Source organism: Leptonychotes weddellii, chromosome 16 (assembly GCF_054177405.1).
Source record: "Leptonychotes weddellii isolate Sample4059 chromosome 16, ASM5417740v2, whole genome shotgun sequence".
Classification (NCBI taxonomy): domain Eukaryota; kingdom Metazoa; phylum Chordata; class Mammalia; order Carnivora; family Phocidae; genus Leptonychotes; species Leptonychotes weddellii.
In genome coordinates, this window is record NC_138384.1 from 17,635,857 (window position 1) to 17,658,596 (window position 22,740).

Sequence of the window (22,740 nt, forward strand, 5' to 3'; positions counted from 1 at the left end):
AGGTTGATCTGTCTTTAGCAAATCATTACAATTCTGCTGCTGCTTACCTCAGAGCTGCCCATGGGCGGGGCAAGCTGGGCAGCAGGTGGAGGCCTGGGGGCTGTGATTTGGAATGTCAGCCATTGTGGCCTGGTGGGCATCTCACACATGAGACCCTCATTTTCTGTTTGGTTCTTGGGCTACATTGTACTTTCTTATCTGGGACCATGAAAAAGAGGTACTTCTGTGATTTGTGTGTGTGTGTGTGTGTGTGTGTTTAATAGATCCAGAATACTTGAAGAGAACCCTTAGGCTGTCTTCAGGTCAGGCAGGACTTTAGGGGAGTCATGTTTAACTATGCACTTGGCCATAGTCCGACAGCCAGATGGCAGTGGGTCCGGGCGTTGTGGGTACAGCTCGGGTCAATGTGAGCGGCTCGGGGCAGGTCCTGCCTGGACACCCTGTCGAAGGCTAATGTGTCTGGACTAACCGTGCCTGTGTTTTGTAGATATTTGGCTTCTTGGCGACTGCGGTGTATGCGGTGAACACATTCCTGGCAGTGCAGAAGTGGAGAGTCAGTGTCCACCAGCAGAGCGCCAGTGACTACATCCGAGCCCGCACGGAGTCCAGAGACGTGGACGGTCGCCCCGAGATCCAGCACCTGGACACATGAGCCCAACTGCGGAGCCCTCCTCCCTCTCATCCTTGTGCCCAGCCTTTCAACCAAGTTTTCTTTCCCCCGTCACGTCAGATTTTCCTGTGATTAAGCTGAATTTTGTCCTCTTTGGTAGAAGTTCCTTCCAGGAAAGGGTTTTCAGAGTGGCCCTGTCGGTGGGTCTGCAAGGCAGGGAGCCGCATACCCAGCTGCTGAGACAGAGGCGGGCGGGAGGGGCCTCACAGGCTGCCATGTCTCCTCTAGGTCCTCACTGTCCCCGAGCACAGGCTTCACATCTGGCTCTGCGCCACCCTGTCACAGGTTTTTGCGACAAGTCAAGACTTTGGATTAATGGGAGCTGCTAGGAGGGGTAAAAAATCAAGGAATGAAGGTGCAGGGTTGGAAGAGTCAGCAGCGATCACTGGGCAGGCCCCTCGAGGGCCGCAGGGCAGCTTGTGGTCCTGCTACCTGGACCCTCGCCTGCTCCTCGTCTTCCATCCCTGGGCCGTCGAGACAGCCAGCGCAGGCCCGGTACACCGCGGGAGACGCTGAGGGTCTGGCCAGGGGTGGCTGGTGGAGCTGTTTGCTGGGTCTGGACTCTTCGGGGATGGGAAGAGTTGCTGTCCTGTTGGCACAGCTCGGCAGGCCCGCTGCCCTGCGGGAAGGTCGCCCGTCGTTTCCTGCCCTGCTGAGAAATCACGCGATTGTTCCTCCAGTGCATCACCTCCCCGACTCCCACGTCCTCCTCCAGGAATATGGGACCATCTTGTTTTCCAGTTTGCTACCCACCCTTACTACCCGGAGGCTGAATTGCAGACTTGCTGCAATTTTACCTTCTCAGGTAAAAGTCACACACAAAAAATACAATCCATTCCAGCAGCCAGAATGCTTGCCCATTTGCTGGCTTCATGGACCACAGGTGGGGACCCACCTCTGTTTTAGGGACGTGTGCTAATTTTTGAATGCCTGACAACAGTTGTGAAGTGATTCTGAGTAGGTTTGTCTAGGATTTGAAAATACTTGAATTTCCACCACGACACATCCTTTCTCTGATGTTTCAGAAGGCGTAGGCTCTGGCTTTTGTGCCTCAGGGTCCGCACTGTGGACGCTGATCTCGGAAGTTGTTGGGAAAAATTCTAGTTACGTCAGGTTTCGAATGGATTCTTGAGAAAGTGAAGGTTATGTGGTGAGCGTGTTCAGCGAGCCCCTCTGATGCTGTAGTGTTTTTTGTCCTTTGTATTTTTCCTGTTGGAGACTAATTGTATCTTTCACGGAAAAATTGTTTTACCTTGTCGGGTTTTCCCTCTCTGAACTGTTGTTAATGTTTACAAACCTCCTTCCCGCTCTACTAGTCTGCGGTTAGCCGTCCCCCCGGGAGGAGACCCGGCCTGCTCAGGGGACGAGTGTGCAGCCCGGGGAGAGCCCCCGGGACCTCACCTAGCGGTGACCGACGGCAGCGGTGGAGGGCGCCGTGTAAGGGGGGAGCGAACGTGAGTGTGCCGGCCGGTGGGGGGCACAGCGCGTGTGAGAAGGCGTCCAGCGCATCTGATTTCCCAGTGCAGGTCCCCCTGCTCGGCCTGCGGTTCCATGGCTGAAGGGTCGGGGCGAGGGGTGAGCCCCCTGGACCGGCCACCCGGTACGATCCGAATTCTGCAGCTCCTTTCCGGGGCAGCGGCCTGGGTCATACGTGCAAGCTCGTCTGCGTCCCGGGTGGCGGGCTGCCCGTGCAGACCCCCTGCTCCCACCCGGGTCTGATCGAGCCCCCTGCCCGTGTGTGTTGTGAGGCTGTGCCAATCATGCGTCGCAGACTTTGAACTTAGTAGATGTAGTGACTTCGGAGGAGATTAGGACATCTGGATTTTATCTGTTCATTTTGTGTATTTATTTTGCATTTGTTGAGTGTGTCTGCATCGTCAAAAATGGGCTCATCTCCCTCTGAGAGTTCCAGTTAGAAACAGGGTCACGAAGACTCAGCCTTGCATTCAGCGGGGCCCACTTGGAAGGACCACCCTGAACTTTATCAGAAATCTGTTGGGAATCATGTTACTTGGCCTCAATAAAAAGCCGCCTTTGAAGTGAGATCGAAAAAAACAATACCACTCAGGCAGGATCGTTGCCCAAGTTTTCCCAAGTCACTGCAATAAAGTCAGTTTATCATCTGGTGAAAAAGGGCCTGCTGGTCTCCTGAGGATGTGTTGAAAGCTGCAAGAAAGGGTTCTGAAGCCCATCGAAACTATAAATGCTTACAGGTGATAAAAAGTGATGGCACCTTGTGCCACAGAGGGACTTACGGTCAATTTGCATCGTAGTGTAGAATCTTTGGAATTATTTATGTCCCTGTAACTATTTAATATCCTTTGTGCCATGAGGCTCCCCCATGGTTTTTGTAAATATATTTCTTTATATTTAATTAGCTGCCAGGACAACCAGCAGCGGCCAGGCCCGCTCCTAGCTCTCTAACCCAGGTGACCCGGTGACATTCGTGTGGCGTGAGTGCTCGTGGAGGGAATTTGGCTGTCTAGGGCGAGTGTGACGACGCTTGCATTTGCCTTGTGTTGCCTCTGTGTACAAACAGGACAATCTAGATTTAGCGGAGGGCTTACCAGGACTTTTTTTTTTTTTTTGCAAATTGAAGGAAGCCTATTTGTGCATTTAATAGTTCCAATATGGACCACATGCATATGGTTTGGGGCATTTTAAGGCTGAGGCAATCTTAGTGTTTCTCAGTTTTCTGGTAGGATGATGCTGGCGTTCATAGTGGGTGCCAGACTTGATGGGAACTACAGTTGCTGTGTAAATTGGAATTTGTTCCTGGACACTGTATGGTTGAAACCCACAAGCATTTGGTGGAACCTCTGGGGTGGTTTGAGATGGATGCAAACGCTGACGTCTTCAGAGAAAGTTGATCTTGGCACTGATTTGGTTGATGTGGTATTTTTTTCCCTCCGAGTCTCCTGTATCCTTTCGCACTGCTGAAGGCATTGGAGGGAGAGGTCTTCCCCTTGCAAACAGAGAGAGGACAGTCACGGAGGCCCAGAGACACTCGTTGGCCTCACAGAAAGCCAGGGAAGGACGAAGGCAGTCACAGATTAAAATCTCACCGGAGAAGTTTGATGTATTTTATTTTAGATTTTTACTCTGTGCAGCAACACTTACCCAAGAGAGATGACCTTTGCCTACCAAAAGGCAGGGATGGAGCAGCCTGTCCAGTCCCCAGGCCTCGTCTGCCCGGCAGCAGGGAGTGGGGGGACCCCAGCCCCAGCCCTCAGGGCACCGCGACAGTCGCCTGGCAGGGACGCTCTTGCCCGTGGGTAGGCGTGAAGTCAGTCTGATGTGTTGGATGCTTCTGGTGAGAGCTTTTGACTCTGTTGAAAACATGTCTACTCGCTTGAAGTTTGCAGTTTCATCTGCCTTTCTGTGGGGCTCTCTTAGTGACTGAGACTTTACTTAAGCCACAGGCAGTCCCTCGGGGAGAGGAAGCACTGACTCTTGTCTGCACACATGTGTGAATTCTTGCACCCAGTAAGCCTGGAATAAAATGCCTCGGTGTGTCACGTCCTATGTGTGGCCCCAGCTCACCTTCTCTTGTCAACGTTCATGTGCTCTTTGGGAAGAAATTCCTCACCCCTCCATGTGTTTAAGAGGTGGACCGAGTTCTGATCTCTGGCTGTGCAAGATTTTCTGTGGGTTCTCAGAACTGGCCTTAACAGATGAATAGTGTGTGGAGGCAACGTGTGGTCAGTTCAGTGATTCTGGAAGGCAGTGATGATTTAAGTGGTCCCCATTGTGCCTCCATGTCCAAAACCAAGCAACCATGAAGTCATCTTGCCACTGCTTGTCATTTTCTCCATATCTTGTTTATAGGAAAATAATGACATTAAACGGGTAGCAAAAGGCAGGAAAAAAAAAAAAGCACTTTCTAGGCTGAAGGCTACTGCTCATTGATTCTCTCTAGCAAAATAAAAAGTTGCTTCTTGCCCCTGGGACTGCCATTGGTTTGTGAGGTCCCCAGATGCTTTTTTAGTTCCTAGTGAACTTTGCAGAACCCAGGGTTTCTGTCTTCAAGTCTTTCTTACCTTATCAGCACCCACTCTAAGGACCAGCTGGGCGACAGGCTGAAGAGGTGGGGGCAGGGGCAGGTCTGGGAGCTGAGGGGAGGGAGGGGCTCTGCACCCAGACTGTGTCCTGGGGGGCCCTTCATCACACCACACATGGTGACTGACCCAGGACATTTTGAAAAAATGTACTTGCTGAACTACCTTCCTATCCTCTAGCTTTGGAAAAAATGAGGTCTTGTGTTTGGAATCAGCCTGAGAACAAAAGCTGGATGTTGGGACCAGTCTGCCTTGGAGCTCTGGATGGGCTCTTGGTGTCTTGTTGAGTCTGGACAGGGTGACTCAGATTCTGGTTTGGGTGCCTAGAGAGGATGCAGGCCTAACGCTGCCTGCCTTGAGCTTTGCAAACCTTCCTGACTTTTTATAAAATCTTGTTTCCTCTCTTCTCAGCAGATATTACTGAGATCATAAGAACTGTCTGGTTGAAAAGGTAATTTGAAATATTTGACCCTGAAAAAAAAAATAATAATTGACCCTGTACATTGCTTTTGTTTAGAAACCACCTCTGACAGAAAACACCCTCAGTATCTGTTAGATCTGGAATTTTTTTCTGAAAATGAATGTTCCATTTGACTTTTCCTTATACCAGTAAATGGCATTTATACACTCTTAGGCTTGAAACAGAGGAATGGGTCTTGACGTGTTTTCCCTTCTTTAGTCTAGATTATATTTTTATTCCATTGGATGTCATTTCTCAACCTTGGGGATTTTTTTCTCCCCCTTTCTAGTTTTTCTTATTCCATAAATAGTACAGAAAAAAGTTACCTACAGGCCCACTGAACTTGAATCACTGGCAACTTGCCTAGAGTAAAATTTAGATTATGGATCCTTTAATAGTGCATCTTTTTCATAGGGTTAGTTTGTTGTCCACATTTTTATGCCAAGACTTTAATTCAGGTGACTTGCTTATTAGACAGCTGGGAGTGGCATGTTTTCTTTGGGATGCATTGTACACAAAGGCCAGAGAGCCTTCATTAAGGGGTTAATAGCCTGGACCGTACTGAACTATCAGAACTTTTATGGTTCTAGTGGAACTTGTCTCAAATGACCTTAATCAGCTTTGTTGATGGGATTAGGGCGAGGCCCGAAGTTTCTTTTCCTAATTATGCCTCAGAGGAGAGAAGATGTGACACAGTTGATTCAGGGGATAGTTTGTATGGGACTTGGTAATAGTCTGAACCTGTCAAATCTGAGTTGTCTTTGGAGGACACTGCTAAACCCCAGTAGGAAGCACCCCGCTTTACCAGGGAATGAGGACAGTGTAGGGGCCTGGTGTCCATGCCAGTCAGGGCCAGGTCTAACTGATGGCTGCCTCCCTCTGCGGGCCGTTTTGCTTTCCTGCCTTTTCCAGAATCGGTTTTGCGAGTTTTGAGACTCTGTTCCCCTGCAGAAGCGAGGAAGGCAAATCATTAGGGGTTAAAGGGAGAACTGACTGGTCCAAGGCTGGGGGAGGGCCAGCTCCCCGGGGGAAGACGAGAGCGGGAGGCCTGGATGGACCCCCAAGCTGGCCCAGACCCACACAGGGGCTGCCTACTTCCGGCGGGTTCACTCTGTAACCCAAAATGAGTTTTCCAATCCTGCCTCATGGTGAAACTGATGTATGTGGATAAAACCAGTGCTTTTAATAACTTGATTTTGATGTGGTTCCCTCGAAGAGAATGTAGGGATTGAAACTATTTGTATATGTTGAAGTTTGTAGGGGTTCAGGAACCCGTGGCAAAAACACTATTTATTACAGGTATGACTGTATGTTTTTTTTTTTTCCCCAAAGTAGATAATTCTGTCTTTGTATATTTTAAGACAAATAATAATCGCTTCACCTTCGGTGCCTTCCGTGTGTCAGTCACATAAACACTTGTCAATCATGGAATTGAAAAAAAGATGTACATTTAGTTAAACCAGATGACACTATTTTTGTAGCATGATTTTCGATTGTGTCCTTTTAATATTGCTTTTAGCAATGATGGTTTTGAGGTTTGGCCATTATCCCTTTAAACTTCGTTACGTATTTTGAAAAAGAAAAAAAAAAAACCACCCCACCTTGGCTATTCCTGTCTCCTCTCTGCTGCTTTCTCTCCCCAGCGACTTGTTTCTGCTTATTTCAACAGTCTGAGAGTAAGAGTATATTTCTGTGAAATAATTATTAATCAGTATAACTGCATTTGGCATTTTTAAACTACTTGGTCAGTTACAGCGAGCAACTCCTCACCTCAAACAGAAAGAGGAAAGTGGTTTCATAAAAAAGAATAGATACCCGCAGTGCTCTGACTTCCCCGCTTTGGGTCGGCAACGGCGAAGAGCCCCGTTATTACCGGGCTGGTGAGGCCGAGGGCCTTCTCGGGCCTGGTGTCCTCCCGGACCGGCTCAGGCCCCCCCTCCCGCTCTGCCCGCGGGAGACAGGCTGCCCCGGTGGCCTCCGCCGGCTGGCCCTCTCCTGGGACCTCACGCTGGTTTATGGATGCGCCGGGTGGGTTCGGTGGCCCTTTCCGGTTTTCTGCCTGGACAAAATAGATGCCCTGCTATGAGGAGCTTGATGAAATCGGGACTCGGCTAACACTCTAGCTGCTCCTTCGGCTTTCCCACCCCCGTAGGACTCGGGTTCTGTCCGGTCAAGAAAAATCTCGAGTAAACTAGCTGAGTCGTTGCAACATGAAGGAATGGGTTTATTGAAACATACGGTTGTAGCTTCTTTTTTGTCCTTTTGAAGGGTCAGAATATGTAATTATTTTAACAAAGGAAGTCAAGTCAGATGGCTAATAACTCTAATACGATTATTCATTGTTACTTGGCCTGGTGGCACTTTGGGGGGCAATGTTAATTTAATAACTATTACATTTTGCTTCTTAAAAGTCTATTTCCTTTACTAGTTTGGACACAGCTGTGGGGCATTCTGAGGTGATGCCCATTTGGCACACGTTGGTTTATGCTGTTGGTGGGTCTCCTGGCTTCTCGAACCCTGGCTCGTGGGTTTGACTGTATCCATGTGGAGTGGTTTCGGGGCCCCAAAGTCTTTGCCCCTGGTGGCTTGTCCCTGACAGCAGATAGGGGCCTCACATTGCCCTCGATTTTGCCCCCTTATTTCTTTTGAAGGACCTATTTTTCATGGTACTTGTCCTGATCGTTTTCATAGTGTTCAAATCTGTATTTTTGTATGTAGAGGGAAATAATTTTCTCAACACTAATCGCTAATAAATATTGTATTAAATCGTCATGAAGGAATTTTTGTTTAATAAATGGACACGTAAAAGCGGCATTGTCTCTGTCCTCTGACTTCCCTTCTGTCCCTTCAAAGGTGTGGACCCCATTCCCGAAACAGGCCTGGGAGGTGGAGGCTGAACAAAGTCCGCGTCCACGAGAGAGGCCACGGGATGGGTGTGGACAGGCAGTGTGGCTGGCTTAGCTGGGCAGGCAAGGAGGAGCAGAAACGCCCGCCGTGTACCCCTCTCGGCGTCTGCACGCTCAACTTTCAGACAGGTTTTCGAACGTGTGCAAAAGTCCGGGCAGAATGCCTGGGCCAAATGCTGACCCAGGGTCCTCCCAGGCTTCGACTCCGAGGTCTCTCATGCAACCAGTTTCCCAACCACAAGAGCCCCAGGTTCGGGCCACCTCAGAGGTGCCTGGGTCGTTACCCTGACGCATAAGTGAGAGAGCCCGGGGCCCCCTCCAAGGGGCTCTGGTGAACCTGGGCAAGTTCCTGAACCTTCTGTTAGTTTCCTGGACTGTGAGCCAGGATTGTGTGAGGAGTGCGGGAGAGCACATGTGTCAGACGCGTGGGGTCCTGGTGTGGAGCAGATGCGCGCTGCTGCTGAAACCCGGAGCCGTCAGGACTCACCGGCGGCAGGCCCCGTCTGTGCTGGACGGGACACGTGCCCGCACTGCTCTGGGTGGTGGAGGGGTTTTCAAACATACACTCCAAGCACGCAGTCAGTCTGCTTTAATCCATTAAGGCTTTTTTCACATGCAAGAGAAGAACAAAGGTTACAAATGCCCAAGACACGGGTCCAGATCTGGCTCATTCATGAGGCTTCTTGGGTCAGAGGAAATGCCATTTAAAAAGCTACTTTTGTGTAAAAAAAAAAAAAAATTACATAAAGTTACAAAATCCCACTGAACATACACACGCAGCACATGTCTCTAGGTCAACACAGAAGGCACAGCTCCCCTCTCGAGAGGCAGTCAGGTGTCGAGAAACCCTGTCATCCTGAGTGCGCGAGAGCCCCTCGCCTGCTCCTGGGCCCCCGGGAAAGAGGGATCGGCTGGGCCTGCCCAGCCCCCCAGAACGCTGTCAGTTACTTCACGGTTAGGTACCCTTGACCTTTTGGACCTGGTACAACTGTCTTACCACCCGGAGAAGACGTGGCTCCCCAGGGTGGCTCCCCGTAACAGGCACCCTGACCTGCTCGCTCCTGGATGAGAGCAAAGGTCGGTTTTCTCCCTGCTTCAAAAATGAAGAGGGTACTGGTGTTCCTTGAACAAGAGAATCTTGGAAGGATCATTCTCGACAAAGTGCCTCGCATGAGTGGGACACCAAATGCAGACAAAAATCCCCGGGGCCTAGCAGGTGGGCCCTGTGGTGGCTTCGGTCCTACCCCCCCCCGCCCCCCAGCATGAAATGCTTCCTGTGACGGAGGTAACAAGGCTCCGTCAGCTCTGTCCCCTTGTGCTTATTTTTGGCAGAGAGGTTACAAGGCTTAAGGTCTGTGGGGCAGAAACGAGGAGACGTGGCGGAATATTCACGATGCCCCCGCGTGCGCAGCGGTTAGAGGGTGCCGGGTCGGATGCCGGGCTCGGGCGTGTCACTCTGGGGCCCTGAGGAGGCCAGCTCCGTCAGCAGCTCCCACTGGCGCTGGAGAAGTCGGCGCTGCTCTCGCAACTCGCGCGGTGCCCTGGCCGGTCGGCCGCCCGGTCCCGAGGTGCAGCAGGGGGGGCCCGCGCGGCTCGGGCTGCCGGGGCGGGGCAGGCCTTCAGTCAGACTCGGAGTCGGAATGCTCTGCTGAAAGCGAAGCAAGGGGGACGCTTGGCCGGAGTGTCCAGGCCAGCGGTGCCGGGAAGCTGTTTCTGGGGAGACTGGCTGGGTTTCCGACTGTTGCTGGTGTCAGCTTGGTGTGAGGGCTGGCCCCGGGCCTGGGCCCCTGCAGGGGCAGCTGCCGTCCCCTCCAGGGCGGGGCGCGTGCAGCGGGGAGCCCACATGCCCCTCCAGAGTCACCCCGGGCCGTTCTCACCTGGGGTGTTAGCGTGATATATCTGCACCCCAAATTCAACCCTACCCTGCAATTCAGCAGGGCAAGGTGAGGACAGCTATTTTCAGGCACAAGAAAGTAAAATATACTAGAAAATCAGGAAGCTTTCTTTTAACCAACTTACAGTTTCAATCCCCCTTGCCCCCAATCCTAATATTATATGGTGATCAGAACCATTTTATGACGTCAAGGGCCTATCTAAGGTATGACTCAAGGGCTCCTAGAAATCCATTACCGAAGAGTACTCTCTAGAGCCTTCTGGAACGCCCCCCCCATTCCAGGAAGGAAAGACACCCAAGTTGCTAACCCTCCTGCCTCAGCCCCAGTGCCAGTTGCTATTTTCAGGGAGGGACACCCCTTCCCTGGCCAACCTCGGTCTCTTTGAACCCCAGTCTGTCCTCACACTGTTGCCGGGTCATGGATGAGCTCCGAGAGCCTCCACAAACCCTGACTCCCTAGCCCTGTATGATTTTGTGGGTTTGCTGTATTCATTCTAACACAAGCTAGGAATCATTTTACAGCAAAAAAAAAAAAAAAAAAATCATCATACATATATCTCCAAGTGTCAAAGCCCACAATACTCAAACACACATCTCCACTGACGCTTCCTACTTGTTCACTGGGGTGATGGGCTAGAAGCACCCAGGGCAGGCAACTGGTAGCAGGTCCCAAAGGCCTAAGGAAAATGTCTAGGGACACTGAACCTAGGAGTGGCTGAAGTACAGGATGGGATGAGATGAGTCTCACATATTTTTAGCAGAGGGATGCTTTCTGCAGAGCTTGCCCGAGTCTGCGGATAAGGAGAGCCTGGTTCTCTGGCCCCTGAGCAACGGGCCGGTGAAACTGGGCAGGGGGGTGGGTTTCAGGGCAGGTGGCCGCTCAGCAGCCCGGGCTCATCATGGAAGGTCTCACCGAGGAAAAGGCCCTCAGCATGCCTTTCCTGGAAAGGCAGAGGCCCTGCGGAGCCAGCCTGCTTTATGATCAGTGCCCCAGGAAGGGATAGGAGAACCAGGCTGTGAACACACTTCCTGCCCATATGGAGAGAGAGGAAATGCTCCTCCAGTCTCAAACTGGCCAAGTATCCCTAAGGGAGAGCAGGGTCCCCAGCAACAGTCCTGGGTTGAGAAGCTGGGTTCCCAGGTGAAAACCCACAGGGGGGCCACCCACCTTCCTCCTTGTCAGCTGTGTTCTCTTCTGCGGAGTCCCCTTGCTTGAGGAATTTGGCCACGTCATTAAAGATCAGGTAGAAATCGATTGCAAACACGATGGTGGCAAAGAAGCCAAACACCTGTGGGATAGGGAACAGGGTGGATGGGACCCATCATCAGGAGCTGGGAGTCCCTGGTCCGAGAGCCCAGGAGAAGCGGAGAAGCTGCCGCCCCGCTCAATCAGCTCGAATAAGTAGCTCGGATTGGCAAACACAGACCCGTCCCGGTACCGATAAGTAGGAAAATGAGCTGTTATCTTGGTTGGGCAAACAGCCTTCAAAACTCAGGGCAGATTAAATCTCCAATAAGAAGACTTTGGAATCGCTGAGATCCACGTGAAAACCCAAGGGGCCTCTGCGGGGACAGACTGTGCCCCAGACATTGAGTGTCCAAGGGGCATCTGGGGCTCCATCAGGGGTGGGGTGAGCTTGAGGGGGGCATTGCTGGGCAACCTCTTCCAGGGCTAGGGTGGCTACTCACCCCAGCTGCTTTGGAAGCCCCGTCCGAGTACTTGGCGACAGCTGTGATGGAGATGGCAAAGTAGATGAGAGCCGCTGTGACACAGCGCAGGAAGTCCTGGGGGGAGGTGGGCATGGTCACCGCCCTGGGCTCCCAGGAGTGGAGTACAGCTGGGAGCCCAGACCGGGGCAGGGACTCAGAAGGGCATCAGGCGGCAGGAATGGGGCTGGAACCCACTGTTCCCAGGGGATGATGGGCCCCGAAGGCTGGACACACACCCGGCGCCCGCAGGTCCAGCATCCGTGGGGCTCCCACCCTGTCCTGGCCCCACCTTGCACTCCCTGGTCCTTCTCCCACCCCCATTCCTGCCCCTGCCCAGGTGCCCCTGGAGGCTGCCCTGTTCCCGGTCCAGCTGGCTGTCCCCTGCCCGGTGGACAACAGGATGTGGGCCAGGCTGCAGCTTGCCCTCCGGCCGGGCCCACGTACAGATCCCATTTGGTGAGAAAGACGTTGGAAACCTGGTCACCTGCTCCCTGCTGGCTCTCCAGTGGGGAGATCTGACCCTGGGCCTCACTGAGCCACATACTTGTGGCAGATCCATTTATGTATCATGGTTTCTGCTCACCTGTCCCTAAAATGGGGACACAGGGTGCAGCCCAGCAGGAAGCATATTGGATATGAAGTCAAGAGACCAGAGTGCAATCGCAGCCTTTCTGTCCCTTCTCAAACAGCAAAGTTTGAGGTGGGGCTCTGAGGCCTCCCAGGTGACTGCCTAAGCAAGTTGCCAGACGGCTGAGGTCTTGGTAAGCCCTGCAAGTCCTCAGTTAACCTGTCCTGCCCTTGTGGAAATGGCTTGAATTCCTGCGGCTGAGGCTCATTCCGGCAGGCCCAGCTGGGAGCACCAGCGCCACCTGGTGGCCAGGGGCCAGGACGCCAGCGGGGCTTCCCCGCCTCACCCAGAGAGCTCCCGGAGGTAAGGCAACGGCTCTGGGTCACATGGCTGCCGGGTGGAGGGTCCTGGCTCCAACCAACCAGCACACTGAAGAAAGGGTGAGGGCCGAAATGCAGCCAGCCCCTTCCTCCTAGGGCCCAGCCCTCACCATCATGGGCCAGCACAAGCCCTGCCACTTGTCATTCAGCTGCATGGCATCGGCAAAGAGGAAGTAGAGGGCCAGCAGGAACTCCAGCAGAGGCGCTGCGAGGAAGGCGGATGCAGAGGATGCCACATAGCAGACAAAGGTGATGAACGAGAGACCCTGGAGGTGCGGGAAGGTAAAGTCAGAACCTTTGCACAACCCCCCGCCCAGGGCTCTGCAGCCAAGCACAGAAGACGCTCCAGCAGGGGAGGCCACCTGCCCACAGTCCTGCAGCTGCCAGCATTAGAACCCCATTATGGGGCCCTGGCCCACACCCGTGCTGCCCCAATGCCTCTGGGCACGGCTCTGCACCCTGATCCCGTGCCAGCACCCTGCCAGGACCCAATCAGGAAGCCCAGCTTCCCACATGGGTCTAGCCCTCCTGGGGCTACGTTCCACGTCCTCCTGCTGCTCACCTCGCCCCCCACCCCAGCAGGCTCTATGGCAGGATCCACCCAACTCAGATGGTGCCCAACAGGGCAAATCAAACCTAAGCAGTCTCTAAGGCAGCTCACGAAGCAGAAACCATTTCAAAAAATTACACCCAACTCCCAAGAATGTGACTTTTAGCTGAAAACCAATATACAAACCTTGAATTTAGTTAATGATATGCATGCTGAAGTGTTCAGAGTTGAAATGTACTGATGCACGTAATTTATTCTGCATCAAAAACTAATTGGTGGCCAGACAGATGGATGAGATATGTGATAAAGGAAATCTGACAACAGGGTAACAACTGTACAATCTGGGCGGTGGGTATACGGGCGCTAACGGTAGAACTCTTCGGGTTTTCTGTTTGCCAATTCATACGAAGAAAAAACCCTCCAGGAGGGGGAGTGTTGGCCTGACACTTCAAGCCCTGCTGCATCATCCACCCAGCCTTTGTGCAAAGGGCAGGCCACGCTAAGGAACAAGGATTAGAGTTCTCCGCAGCCCTGCCCACACGCCGTGGGTGGGGACTGATGCCAGGAGATGCTGAGGTCCCCGGCTAGTTCTGCAGATCGTGTGCCCTGCAGGGCAGGGCAGACCAAGAGGAGGGGCTGTTTCCCGGGCCAGGGCCTGAGGCTTGGAGCATCCTCGCAACCACCCACGCACTGGTGCTGCTCACAGCCCACCTCACAGATCAGAAGACTGAGGTGCAGACACTTCACAGGTGAAGTGAGTTGCTCAGTGTCATGCGGCTAATAACAAGGCATCAAAACTTGAACCCAGGGCTGGCTGGCCACACAGCTCTAGTTCCTAAGCAACCCTGCCCTATGGGAGCTGGCCTTTATCTGTCCTGTCACTATGACTGGGCGGGTTTGAACATGTCCACGGCTGAGTAGCTTGGAGTGGGGCCCAGGGGGCCCTGTAGGGACACCCAGATGCCCCACAGGAAATGCTGTGGCTGCTTCAGACAGATGAGCTGCAGAGATCCCAGGGAGTCCCCAGGGCACCCAAATTTGCCTTGACCATGGCCCGGGAATTAGCCGAGTTCAATTTGAACAGATGTGAAATTAAGGCACAGAGAGGGGCCTCCCAGGAAAGCAAGGCCAGGGGGCCCTGACCCAGCCCTGTCCCTAGCTCCTGCTGTACGTCCTCCTGGGAAGGCTGTCATGGTCCCTCCCCTTCCTGTCCACCGGCCCCCAAAGTCAGATTCTGGGGAACCCCCTCTCCACTCCTGTTTCCTTATTCCCTGATTCCTGGTGGCTACTTCCTCCCCTTTCCCGTCCCTGTCAGCCTCCCCACTTGCTTGGGCCTGGAGGCAGCCAGAGGGGATCACAGGGAGAGAAGAGTGGCCAGAGTGGCTCCCCTTGTGATCAACCCTAACCTGTTCCTCCCTACTCCTTCATCCTCCTAGATCAGCTACACCAAGGGCCTCCCCTATAAGGTGGGCTGAGTGGGGTTGGGGTTGGCTTCCCTCACTGGCCTGTGGATTTAAGGCTTCTGTGCAAAAGGGGCTCTCATCAGTCTCCAGGGTGGGGCTGGGGTTGCCAACCACAGGCGACTCCCTGGAGTGTGGGCTGAGTCCTGGGTCCCGGTGCCTCACTTGGGAGCTGGGCTGGTGACCTCCGGGCTGACCCCAGGGGCAGAAGAAGTGCCAGGATGGCCTCCTGCCATCTGCCCTGGGCAGTACGAAGGAGAGGTGTGGGGCAGAAGCTTCCTTCCTCTGACCTCCACTCAGCCTTGCTGTCACCTGGCCCGCAAGTGACCCACCTGTTAAATTCCCTAGACGCCCTGGCCTCAGCTTTCTTGTCTGCGAAGTGGGAATAACGACAGGGACTGCCAAACTGCCAGAGATCTAAGTAACAAGAGCTGTTCCTTATCTCACCTCCCCTGCGCCCGGCCACTTCGTCCCCTTCCCTGCACGGAGGCCCAGCACCAAGCCCCCGCCCCACCCGCGGATGGTGCAGGAGTGTTCGTAGTGTCCCCAAGACAAAGGCCTGACGGGCCGGGGTGGGGGTTGCGGGCAGGAGGAAGGAGCTCGGCGGGGGCGGGGCGGCTGGATCCGAGCGAGGGGGGCATGAGGGGGATGAAGTCACCCCGCTGGGCTCCCGCCCCCTGCACCCGGGGGGAGGGGTCTGCCTCCGCGCCCCGCACTGTGCGGCCCCGGCCTCACCCAATCCCGGGGGTCCCCTTCCCACTTCCCGCTGTTCCCCGTCTTGGCTGGCCGGAGTCCACCCCGGCCTCCGCCCCGCAGCTCGAGGCCCGGCCAGCCCTCCCTGCGCCCAGGAAAGCGGGCAAGGGCGCGGAGAGCCGACCCCGGCCCCGATCCGGGCGTCGTGAAGCGCCGAGCGGGCTGATTCCTCCCGGGGCGCAGCCGGGGATGGCGGGAGGGTTTGCGGAGCCGAGTGCCCGCGACGGAGGCCAGAGGATGTGGGGCTGCAGCCCGCTCCGGGGGCCCGGAGAGGGCGGAGGCGCCCGGGGTCACACAGCGTCAGGCTGAGCTCCCAGGGGCCCGGCCGCCGCATCAGCGGGCCGCGGCCCCAGGCGTCCCGACCGGCCCCCCACGTTGGGTTAGGGAGCCCCGAGGGCCTGGGTTCGAGCCCCGCCTCGCCTCTGCTTCGCGCGCTGAGCTTCGGCGCCACCCGACGCCTGGGGAAGTGCGCCCAGCTCCGCCCGCTTTCCGCGGCTCCGAGGGCTCGGCGGTCCCGGGCGTCCTGACGGCGCCTCCGCCGCCCCGGACCCCGGCCCCGCGCCGCACTCACCGACTCGGCCAGCAGGAGGCGGCCTTTGAGCGAGCAGAGGAAGGCGCGCGCCGGCAGGAGGGCGCGGAGCCCGGGCATCGCCGCGCCGGGCGGAGAGCGGCCGGCGCGCGCCGGGGCCGGGCCGGGCTCCGGGTCGGGCTCCTGGTCTGGGGGCCACATGGCGGCGGCGGCAGGGACCGAGGCGCGGCCCCGCTCCCTCACCCCGCGCCCGGGAGGGAAGCGGAAACCCGGGCTGTGCGGAAGGAGAAAAGGCGAGACTCGAGAGCGGGGGCGCATCCCCCCGCCGCCCCGCCCCCGCCCCGCCCCTCCTGCCCCGTCCCCTCCTCCCTTCCTCGCTGTCTCCTGCTCCCCCGCTGCCCCGCTCGCTTCTTCCGCTCGCCTTCCTCCTCCTCCCGTCCTCCCCTCGGACCCTGGCTGCCCGAGCTGCTCCCGGCCCCGCCGGGCGGGACTGTCCGCCGAGCTGGCGTGGGACCCCTCATACCCACCCGCACTCTCCCCTCAGCCCCGGCCCGGCGCTCCGAGACCTTCTTTTTGCTGCCCCTGAACGCGCCGTCGGGGCTTCCAGTCTTCTCTGCGTGCTCTGAAGGGTTGTGTACACTCGCTGCGTCGTCTAGCTTCCTGCCCGTGTCCCTGCGCTGTGTCTGGGACCCAGGAACCGAGGCGCCCAAACGGCAAGACCCCTGTCTCGTCCTCCTGCGCTTTTGATCGAGCTGTCAGCTCCCCAACCCACTCCCTCTTTCTCCCCTGGCCACCCCTCCCATCTTTGGCCGGTCCGGCCTCCTGTACTGGCTGCCCCAGCCTTCCTTCTGCTCCCTCTCCCCATTCATACTCCGGGGACTCCCATTGGCTCCTGGGCCCCCATGAAGGGCACCGCCATCCATCCTTCTACCCCAAGATCTGAGACCCGGGGCTGTCCTTGTTCTCCTTCACCCTCACCATCAGTCCGTCACCAAGGCCGGCACATGTTCACCTCCTAAAGCTTTCTTTGTCTCTTCACTTCTCACCACCACCAAGCCTCCACGAGGCCCCAGAGTACTCCTGCCTGCTCCCTGGACTGCTGTGAGGGTGTCTTAATTAAGAGGCCTCTCTGTTTCCTCTCTTGGCAGCCAGAAGGATGCTAAAATGCTCAGTCAGGATCACCTGCATTTCCCTTATCCCCCAAACCTTCGGAGATTCCCATCTTGCTCAGAGTCTTGGTAGAGAGACTAAAAACATAATCCCTTGGTGTCTTCTGCTCCCTGGCTCCTCCACTCGTAGACCCTCTTACAGTTTCTTGAACAAACCATGCTCTCCCCACTCCAGGGCCTTTGTGCATGCTGACCCTGCTACCTGGATGCTCTTCTCCAACCTGGTTATCCGATGAACTTCTCTTTACTCTGTGATCATCCCAGTGTCACTTCCTCAAAGAAGAATTCGATGGCCTCTCCCGCCAGGTAAGAGGCATTCGTTCACTCATTTATTTGTTCATTCAACAGCAGTGCTAGAAAGATTGCATTTGCAGGATGCAAGGATGCATCAGCTTAATTTGTGGGGAGTGGGTCAATAGTGTGTCCAGAGAATCGTGAACAAGATGATTCTTGGTAATAGTTGTCTGCCTCGTTATGGCTGGTTCAGAGGGTTGCCGGAAGCCTTTGTGGAAGAAAGGACTGAACAAAGGGCTAGCGGGGAGGAGACAGATGGTAGAGAACCAGACCCAGGTGTTTGGATCTTACTCTGGATCCCCTGGGAGGAGGACAGGTGAGGGTTAGAACAAGGACAACCTGATATTGATCAGTGTTAATTTGGCTCAAAACTGTAACTCAGTAAGTAGAAAACAACGCAACTTTTTTAATTGGCCAAAGTTTTGAACAGTCCAAAGAAGATATATGAATGTCCAGTAAGCACTCGAAACTATATTCAATATCATTAGACATCTAGGAATGCAAATTAGAGCCACAATGAGAAACTATCTTTTTAAATTTTTTAAAAAGATTTTATTTGAGAGAGAGAGAATGAGAAAGAGAGAGAGCATGAGAGGGGGGAGGGTCAGAGGGAGAAGCAGACTGCCCGCTGAGCAGGGAGCCCAATGTGGGACTCAATCCCGGGACTCCAGGATCATGACGGGAGCCGAAGGCAGTTGCTTAACCAACTGAGCCACCCACCCGCGCGGAGATATTTTACACCTATTAAAATGGCTTCATAAAAGGGGACTCTACCATTCAAGTGCTGGGGGGGGGGATGTGGAGCAACTGGAACTCTCATACACCCCTCTTGGGGCTGGAAGTGATGACCTCCACTGCGGAAGACAGCTTGGCAGTTTCCTAAAATATTAGACAGAAGTATACTGTGTGACCCAGACATTTTATCTGTAGGTATTTCCCCAAGAGAAATGAAAGCACCTGTCTTTGCAAAGGTTTGGACTTGAACATCCACAGCGGCTCTATTTTTATTTTTAATTTATTTTTAATTATTTTTTAAGATTTTATTTATTTATTTATCAGAGAGAAAGAGCACATGAGAGCATGAGCGGGGGGAGGGGCAGAAGGAGAAGCAGGCTCCAAGCTGAGCAAAAGCCCTGTGGGGGACTTGATCCCAGGTCGCTGGGATCATGACCTGAGCCGAAGGCAGAGGCTTAACCGACAGAGCCACCCAGGCCTCCTGAGGCTCTATTTTTAATAGCTCAAACTGCACAACTCCAGTGGCTCATTACACCTGAGAGGATAAACTAACTGTGGGGCATCCCTTCGCTGGAATACTTCTCAGCACGAAGAAGGAATAAACCATTGACAGGTGCAACAATAGGGATGCATTTTGCAGACATGTTGAATGAAAGAAGCCAGGCTCGAAACGGTACATGCTGTATGATTCTATTTTTATGAATTTCTAGAACATGTGAAACTCAGCTATGGTGACCGAAATCAGACCAGTGGTAACCTGGGGTGGAGGCAGGAGGAAGCTCTCTGGAGTGCTGGAAATGTTTTTTTATTTTGCGGAGGGTGGTGACTGCACAGAAACATACATTTAACAAAACCCATCAAACGCTCCACTTAAAATGGTTGCATTTTATTTCAAGTAATCTCTATCTCAATTTACTGAAAGGGAACTCATGCAAAAAAATATGGTGACTCACTGGGGTGGCTGAGAGGGCCCAGAGAGAGGCAAGGAGACCTGGAGGGGTGCCCCTGCTTGAGGGGACTGGATGCCCGAGATGGCTGTCACTCCCACTGCAGGCTGTGAGCTCCATGGGAGCCTGTCCTAGCCCAGCCCAGAACCCATCACTCGGATGGCCCCAGAAGTGCCTGCTATGGGATGAAGAAGGGTGGCTCTATTCCCTGTACATTCCTGTGTAAGGAATATTTTCTGTTCTCCTACACTGATTTCTTTATTTTATTCTCTGGGTTATAATTAAATACTATTGTGCTTGATTTTGTTGGTTAAATTTTTTCATCTTTGGCCTTTATTAGCTCCTACTGGTGGGCTTCTGGGTACCCATCCCCCATCTCTCCCCCCGCATTTCCTTATTTTCTGACCCTATAACATGTGTCAGGTTCATTTTATCTTCTCCCCATCCCAGTCCTGGAATCCGAGTTCCTCTAAGAAGCTCTGGTTCTTTTACTAGAGAATGGTATTTAGAAATAAATCCCTTGTGGTAGTGTTAATTTGCATTTCTCTAGTTATGAGTGGATTAAGGAGTATTTTTGTTGCTTTTTTTTTTTTTTTGCGTATGTAACAGGCATTTGCATTTGCTTTTCCAAGAACTGACTTTTCACATACTTTTTATGTTTTTCTGTTAATTGTTGGTTTAAAAAAATGGATACATAAGAATGCATATATTCAGGAAATTAGTCCTTTTTCTGAAATTTGAGTTATGAATAGTTTTTCCTGGCTTATCATTTGTCTTTTACTTTGCATTTTTGCCATACAGATTTCTCCTTTTAGAACCTGGTGTTTTTCTCCTGTAATCTATGAATGTGGTGACCGACAATCGCAGTTTTCCCAAGGCTCACTGTCCTTACATTCGTGGGATGTGCCTTTAATGGTCATGTTGCTTTGCTCTTTTGATAAACCTCTAGAATCATTTTGCTAGTATTTTGTTTGGGAGTTTTGCCTTTATTTTCATAAAGAGAATTGACCTCTAGTTTTTGTTTCATTTTATTCTATTTGTTGTGTATTGTGTTATCCTTTATTTAAGTCTCTCTTGTTTCCTAATGAAGGCATTTAAAGCTATAAATTTTTCTCTGAGGACTGCTTAGGACACATCCTTAAAATAATGCTCTAGTTTTTATCCACTTCTAATTAGCTTGTAGTTTCCATTTTACATTTCCTCTTTAATCCAAGAATAATTTAAAAGGGTATTTTAAAATGTTTAATTTGATAAATTTTTGGCTATACTTTGGTGATGGTATAATAATCAAATTTTATTATTTCTTTTATTCAGAGAACAGGTCTATATGTTCTGCTTTTTGGAATTTGTTGAGATTTTCTTTGTGTCCTAATAGATAGTCAGGGATTGTAAGTGTTCCATGTGTGCTTAAAAGGATTGAATATTCTCTCTTAGTTGGGTACAAAATCCATATGTCCATTATGTATTTTGTTAATTATGTAATTTAAACTCTCTGTATGCTTACCCTTCTTTTTTTTTAAGGTTTATTTATTTATTTCAGAGAGAGAGAGAGAGAGCACAGGAGCGGGGGGAGGGGCAGAGGGAGAGGGAGAGGAGAATCTCCAGCAGACTCCCCCCTGAGTGAGGAGCCAGATGCAGGGCTTGATCTCAGGAGAGTCCGATGCTCAACTGACTGCACCACCCAGCCGCTCCTATACTTACTCTTCTTTTTCTTGATGTATTGACTTACTAAAACAGATATATTAAAGCTCCTCACTAAAGTTTTAGATTTATTACTTTTCCTTGGATTTCTAACAGTTTGGGGTCGTTGTTTGTTTTTTTTGAAATTATGGTGTTAGATGAACCAAAGTTAACATGGGTTTTTTTTTTTAAGATTTATTTATTTATTTGAGAGAGAGAGGTGGGGGAGGGGCAGAAGGAGAGGGAGAGCGAGAATCCCAAGCAGACTCCCCGCTGAGCGTGGACCCCTGCTATAGGCCCGTCCCACAACCCTGAGATCATCACCCAAGAGGAAACCAAGAGTTGGAGGCTCAACCAACGGAGCCACCCAGGTGCCCCAAAAGTTAACATATGTTTTGTTCAGTAGAGTGTAGCAATAAAGAGCCTAAATACTGGGTTTAAATCCTAGTTCTATTGCTTTCTTAACTTCTCTGTACTCAGTTTCTCCATTCCCAAAATGGCGATAATAATATTACCTAAGTCATATAATTATTGTAGGGATTAAATGAGTTAATATATAAAAATATCTTAGAACAGTGCCTAGCAAAAGAAAAAAAAAAGAATAGTGCCTGGCATATATTAAGTTTTTATTAACTATCATTTTGACATTTCTGTTGTCCCTAGTGAATGCTTTTAGCTTTGAATTCTATTTCATTTAATATTAATTTCACCATGCCTACCTTCTTTTTGTTGGCATTTATCTGGCACATCTTGTTTATGCTTTTCTCATATAAGCATTTAATGCTATAAATATCTAAGTACTATTTTCATTTCATCTTACAAATGTTGATGTTGTGTTTTCATTTTTGTCCACTTCAAAATATTTTCTAATTTCTCCCAAGACTGTATCTTTGAACTGCAGATTATTTGACAGTATATTATTTAATTTTTAAACAGTTGAGGACTTTTCAATCATGTTTCTGTTATTGATTTCCAGTTTAATTCCATTATGGTCAGAGAAGACATTTTGTATGATTTTAATTCTTTTAAATTTATGGAGGTTTGTTTTATGATTCAGGATACGGCCCATCTTGGTGAATGCTCTATGTGCACTTGAAAAGAAAGTGTATTTGTTGAGTGAAGTGTTCTATAAATGTCAGTTAGATCCAGTTGATTAGTGGTGGTATTTAGTTCTTTTATATCTTTGCTGATTGTCTGTGTACATGTTCTATCAATTGCCTAGAGAGAAAAGTTGAAATCTTCAATAATATGTGTAGATTTGCCCATTTTTCTCTTCAGTTCTATCAGTTTTTGCTTTCTGCATTTTGAGGCTCTGCTATTAGGAACCTTTAGGACTGTTGTATTTTCATAGGGTGAATTGATCATTTTATCATTATGTGGTGTCTCTTTTATTCCTGATGTTCTTTGCTTTATCTTTGTATGATATTAGTATTAACTATCCCAGTTTTCTTTTGATTGATGTTTGCATGGAATATCTTTTCCCATTCTTTTATTTTTAATCTACCTATACCATTATTTAAAGTGGGTTTTCTGCAGGTCTTTAAAAAAAAATCCCTCTGACAATCTGTGTATTTTAATTGGTATGTATGTATATTTAGTGTAATTATTTGTATATTTGGATTTAGGTACACAGTTTTGTATTTGCTTTGTTTGTTTCTTCTGTTTTTGTCCATTTCTTCTTTCCTGCCCTCTTTTGGATTATTTAAATATTTTTTAGTACTCTTTCATAACTTATCTATTGAGTTTTTTACTCTCTTGGTACAGTTTTTTAGTGTTTTCTATAGGGATTACTATATATAAGCTTAACTTTTCAGGCTACTTAGAATTAATATTTTACCACTTCAAATGCAATGCAGAAATCTGACCATCATATAGGTCATTTTATCCTCCCTTCTTTATGCTGTGGCTGTCACATGTATTATATCTACTTCTATAGGAAATCCCATCAGATAATGTTAAGATTTTTGCTTTCAAACA

The 22,740-nt window shown here is 51.2% G+C and overlaps 3 protein-coding genes across 3 annotated transcripts in view; 2 read left to right on the forward strand and 1 right to left on the reverse strand.

The window, feature by feature from the left end:
* Positions 1 to 8,000, forward strand: part of CMTM4 (CKLF like MARVEL transmembrane domain containing 4) — a 51,464-nt gene extending 43,464 nt beyond the window's left edge. Inside the window, exon 4 of the mRNA XM_006732046.3 lies at positions 488 to 8,000. Within this exon, the coding sequence (XP_006732109.1) occupies positions 488 to 652 (165 nt within the window). The 3' untranslated portion in view covers positions 653 to 8,000. The remainder of the gene's footprint in view (positions 1 to 487) is intronic.
* A 666-nt stretch (positions 8,001 to 8,666) lies between these two features.
* CMTM3 (CKLF like MARVEL transmembrane domain containing 3) lies at positions 8,667 to 16,213 on the reverse strand. Its single transcript, XM_081806497.1, has 5 exons — positions 15,981 to 16,213; positions 12,757 to 12,912; positions 11,678 to 11,773; positions 11,157 to 11,277; positions 8,667 to 9,742 (listed from the first exon to the last, which is right to left on the reverse strand). The coding sequence occupies exons 1-5, from the start codon at positions 16,137 to 16,139 to the stop codon at positions 9,714 to 9,716; spliced, it is 561 nt and encodes a 186-aa protein (XP_081662623.1). The 5' UTR covers positions 16,140 to 16,213; the 3' UTR covers positions 8,667 to 9,713.
* Positions 16,214 to 16,403: 190 nt separating this feature from the next.
* TK2 (thymidine kinase 2) overlaps positions 16,404 to 22,740 on the forward strand; it is an 83,947-nt gene continuing 77,610 nt past the window's right edge. Inside the window, exon 1 of the mRNA XM_081806494.1 lies at positions 16,404 to 17,413. The gene's annotated coding sequence lies outside the window, so the exon portion shown is untranslated. The remainder of the gene's footprint in view (positions 17,414 to 22,740) is intronic.

Coding starts and splice junctions, on each gene's coding strand:
- CMTM3 (XM_081806497.1), bottom strand. CDS start 16,139: ATGTGGCCCCCAGACCAGGAGCCCGACCCGGAGCCCGGCCCGGCCCCG. Junction 11,774..12,756: donor GCTTGTGCTGGCCCATGATG/GTGAGGGCTGGG, acceptor ACCTCCCCCCAG/GACTTCCTGCGCTGTGTCAC. Junction 11,278..11,677: donor GGGCTTCCAAAGCAGCTGGG/GTGAGTAGCCAC, acceptor CCTATCCCACAG/GTGTTTGGCTTCTTTGCCAC.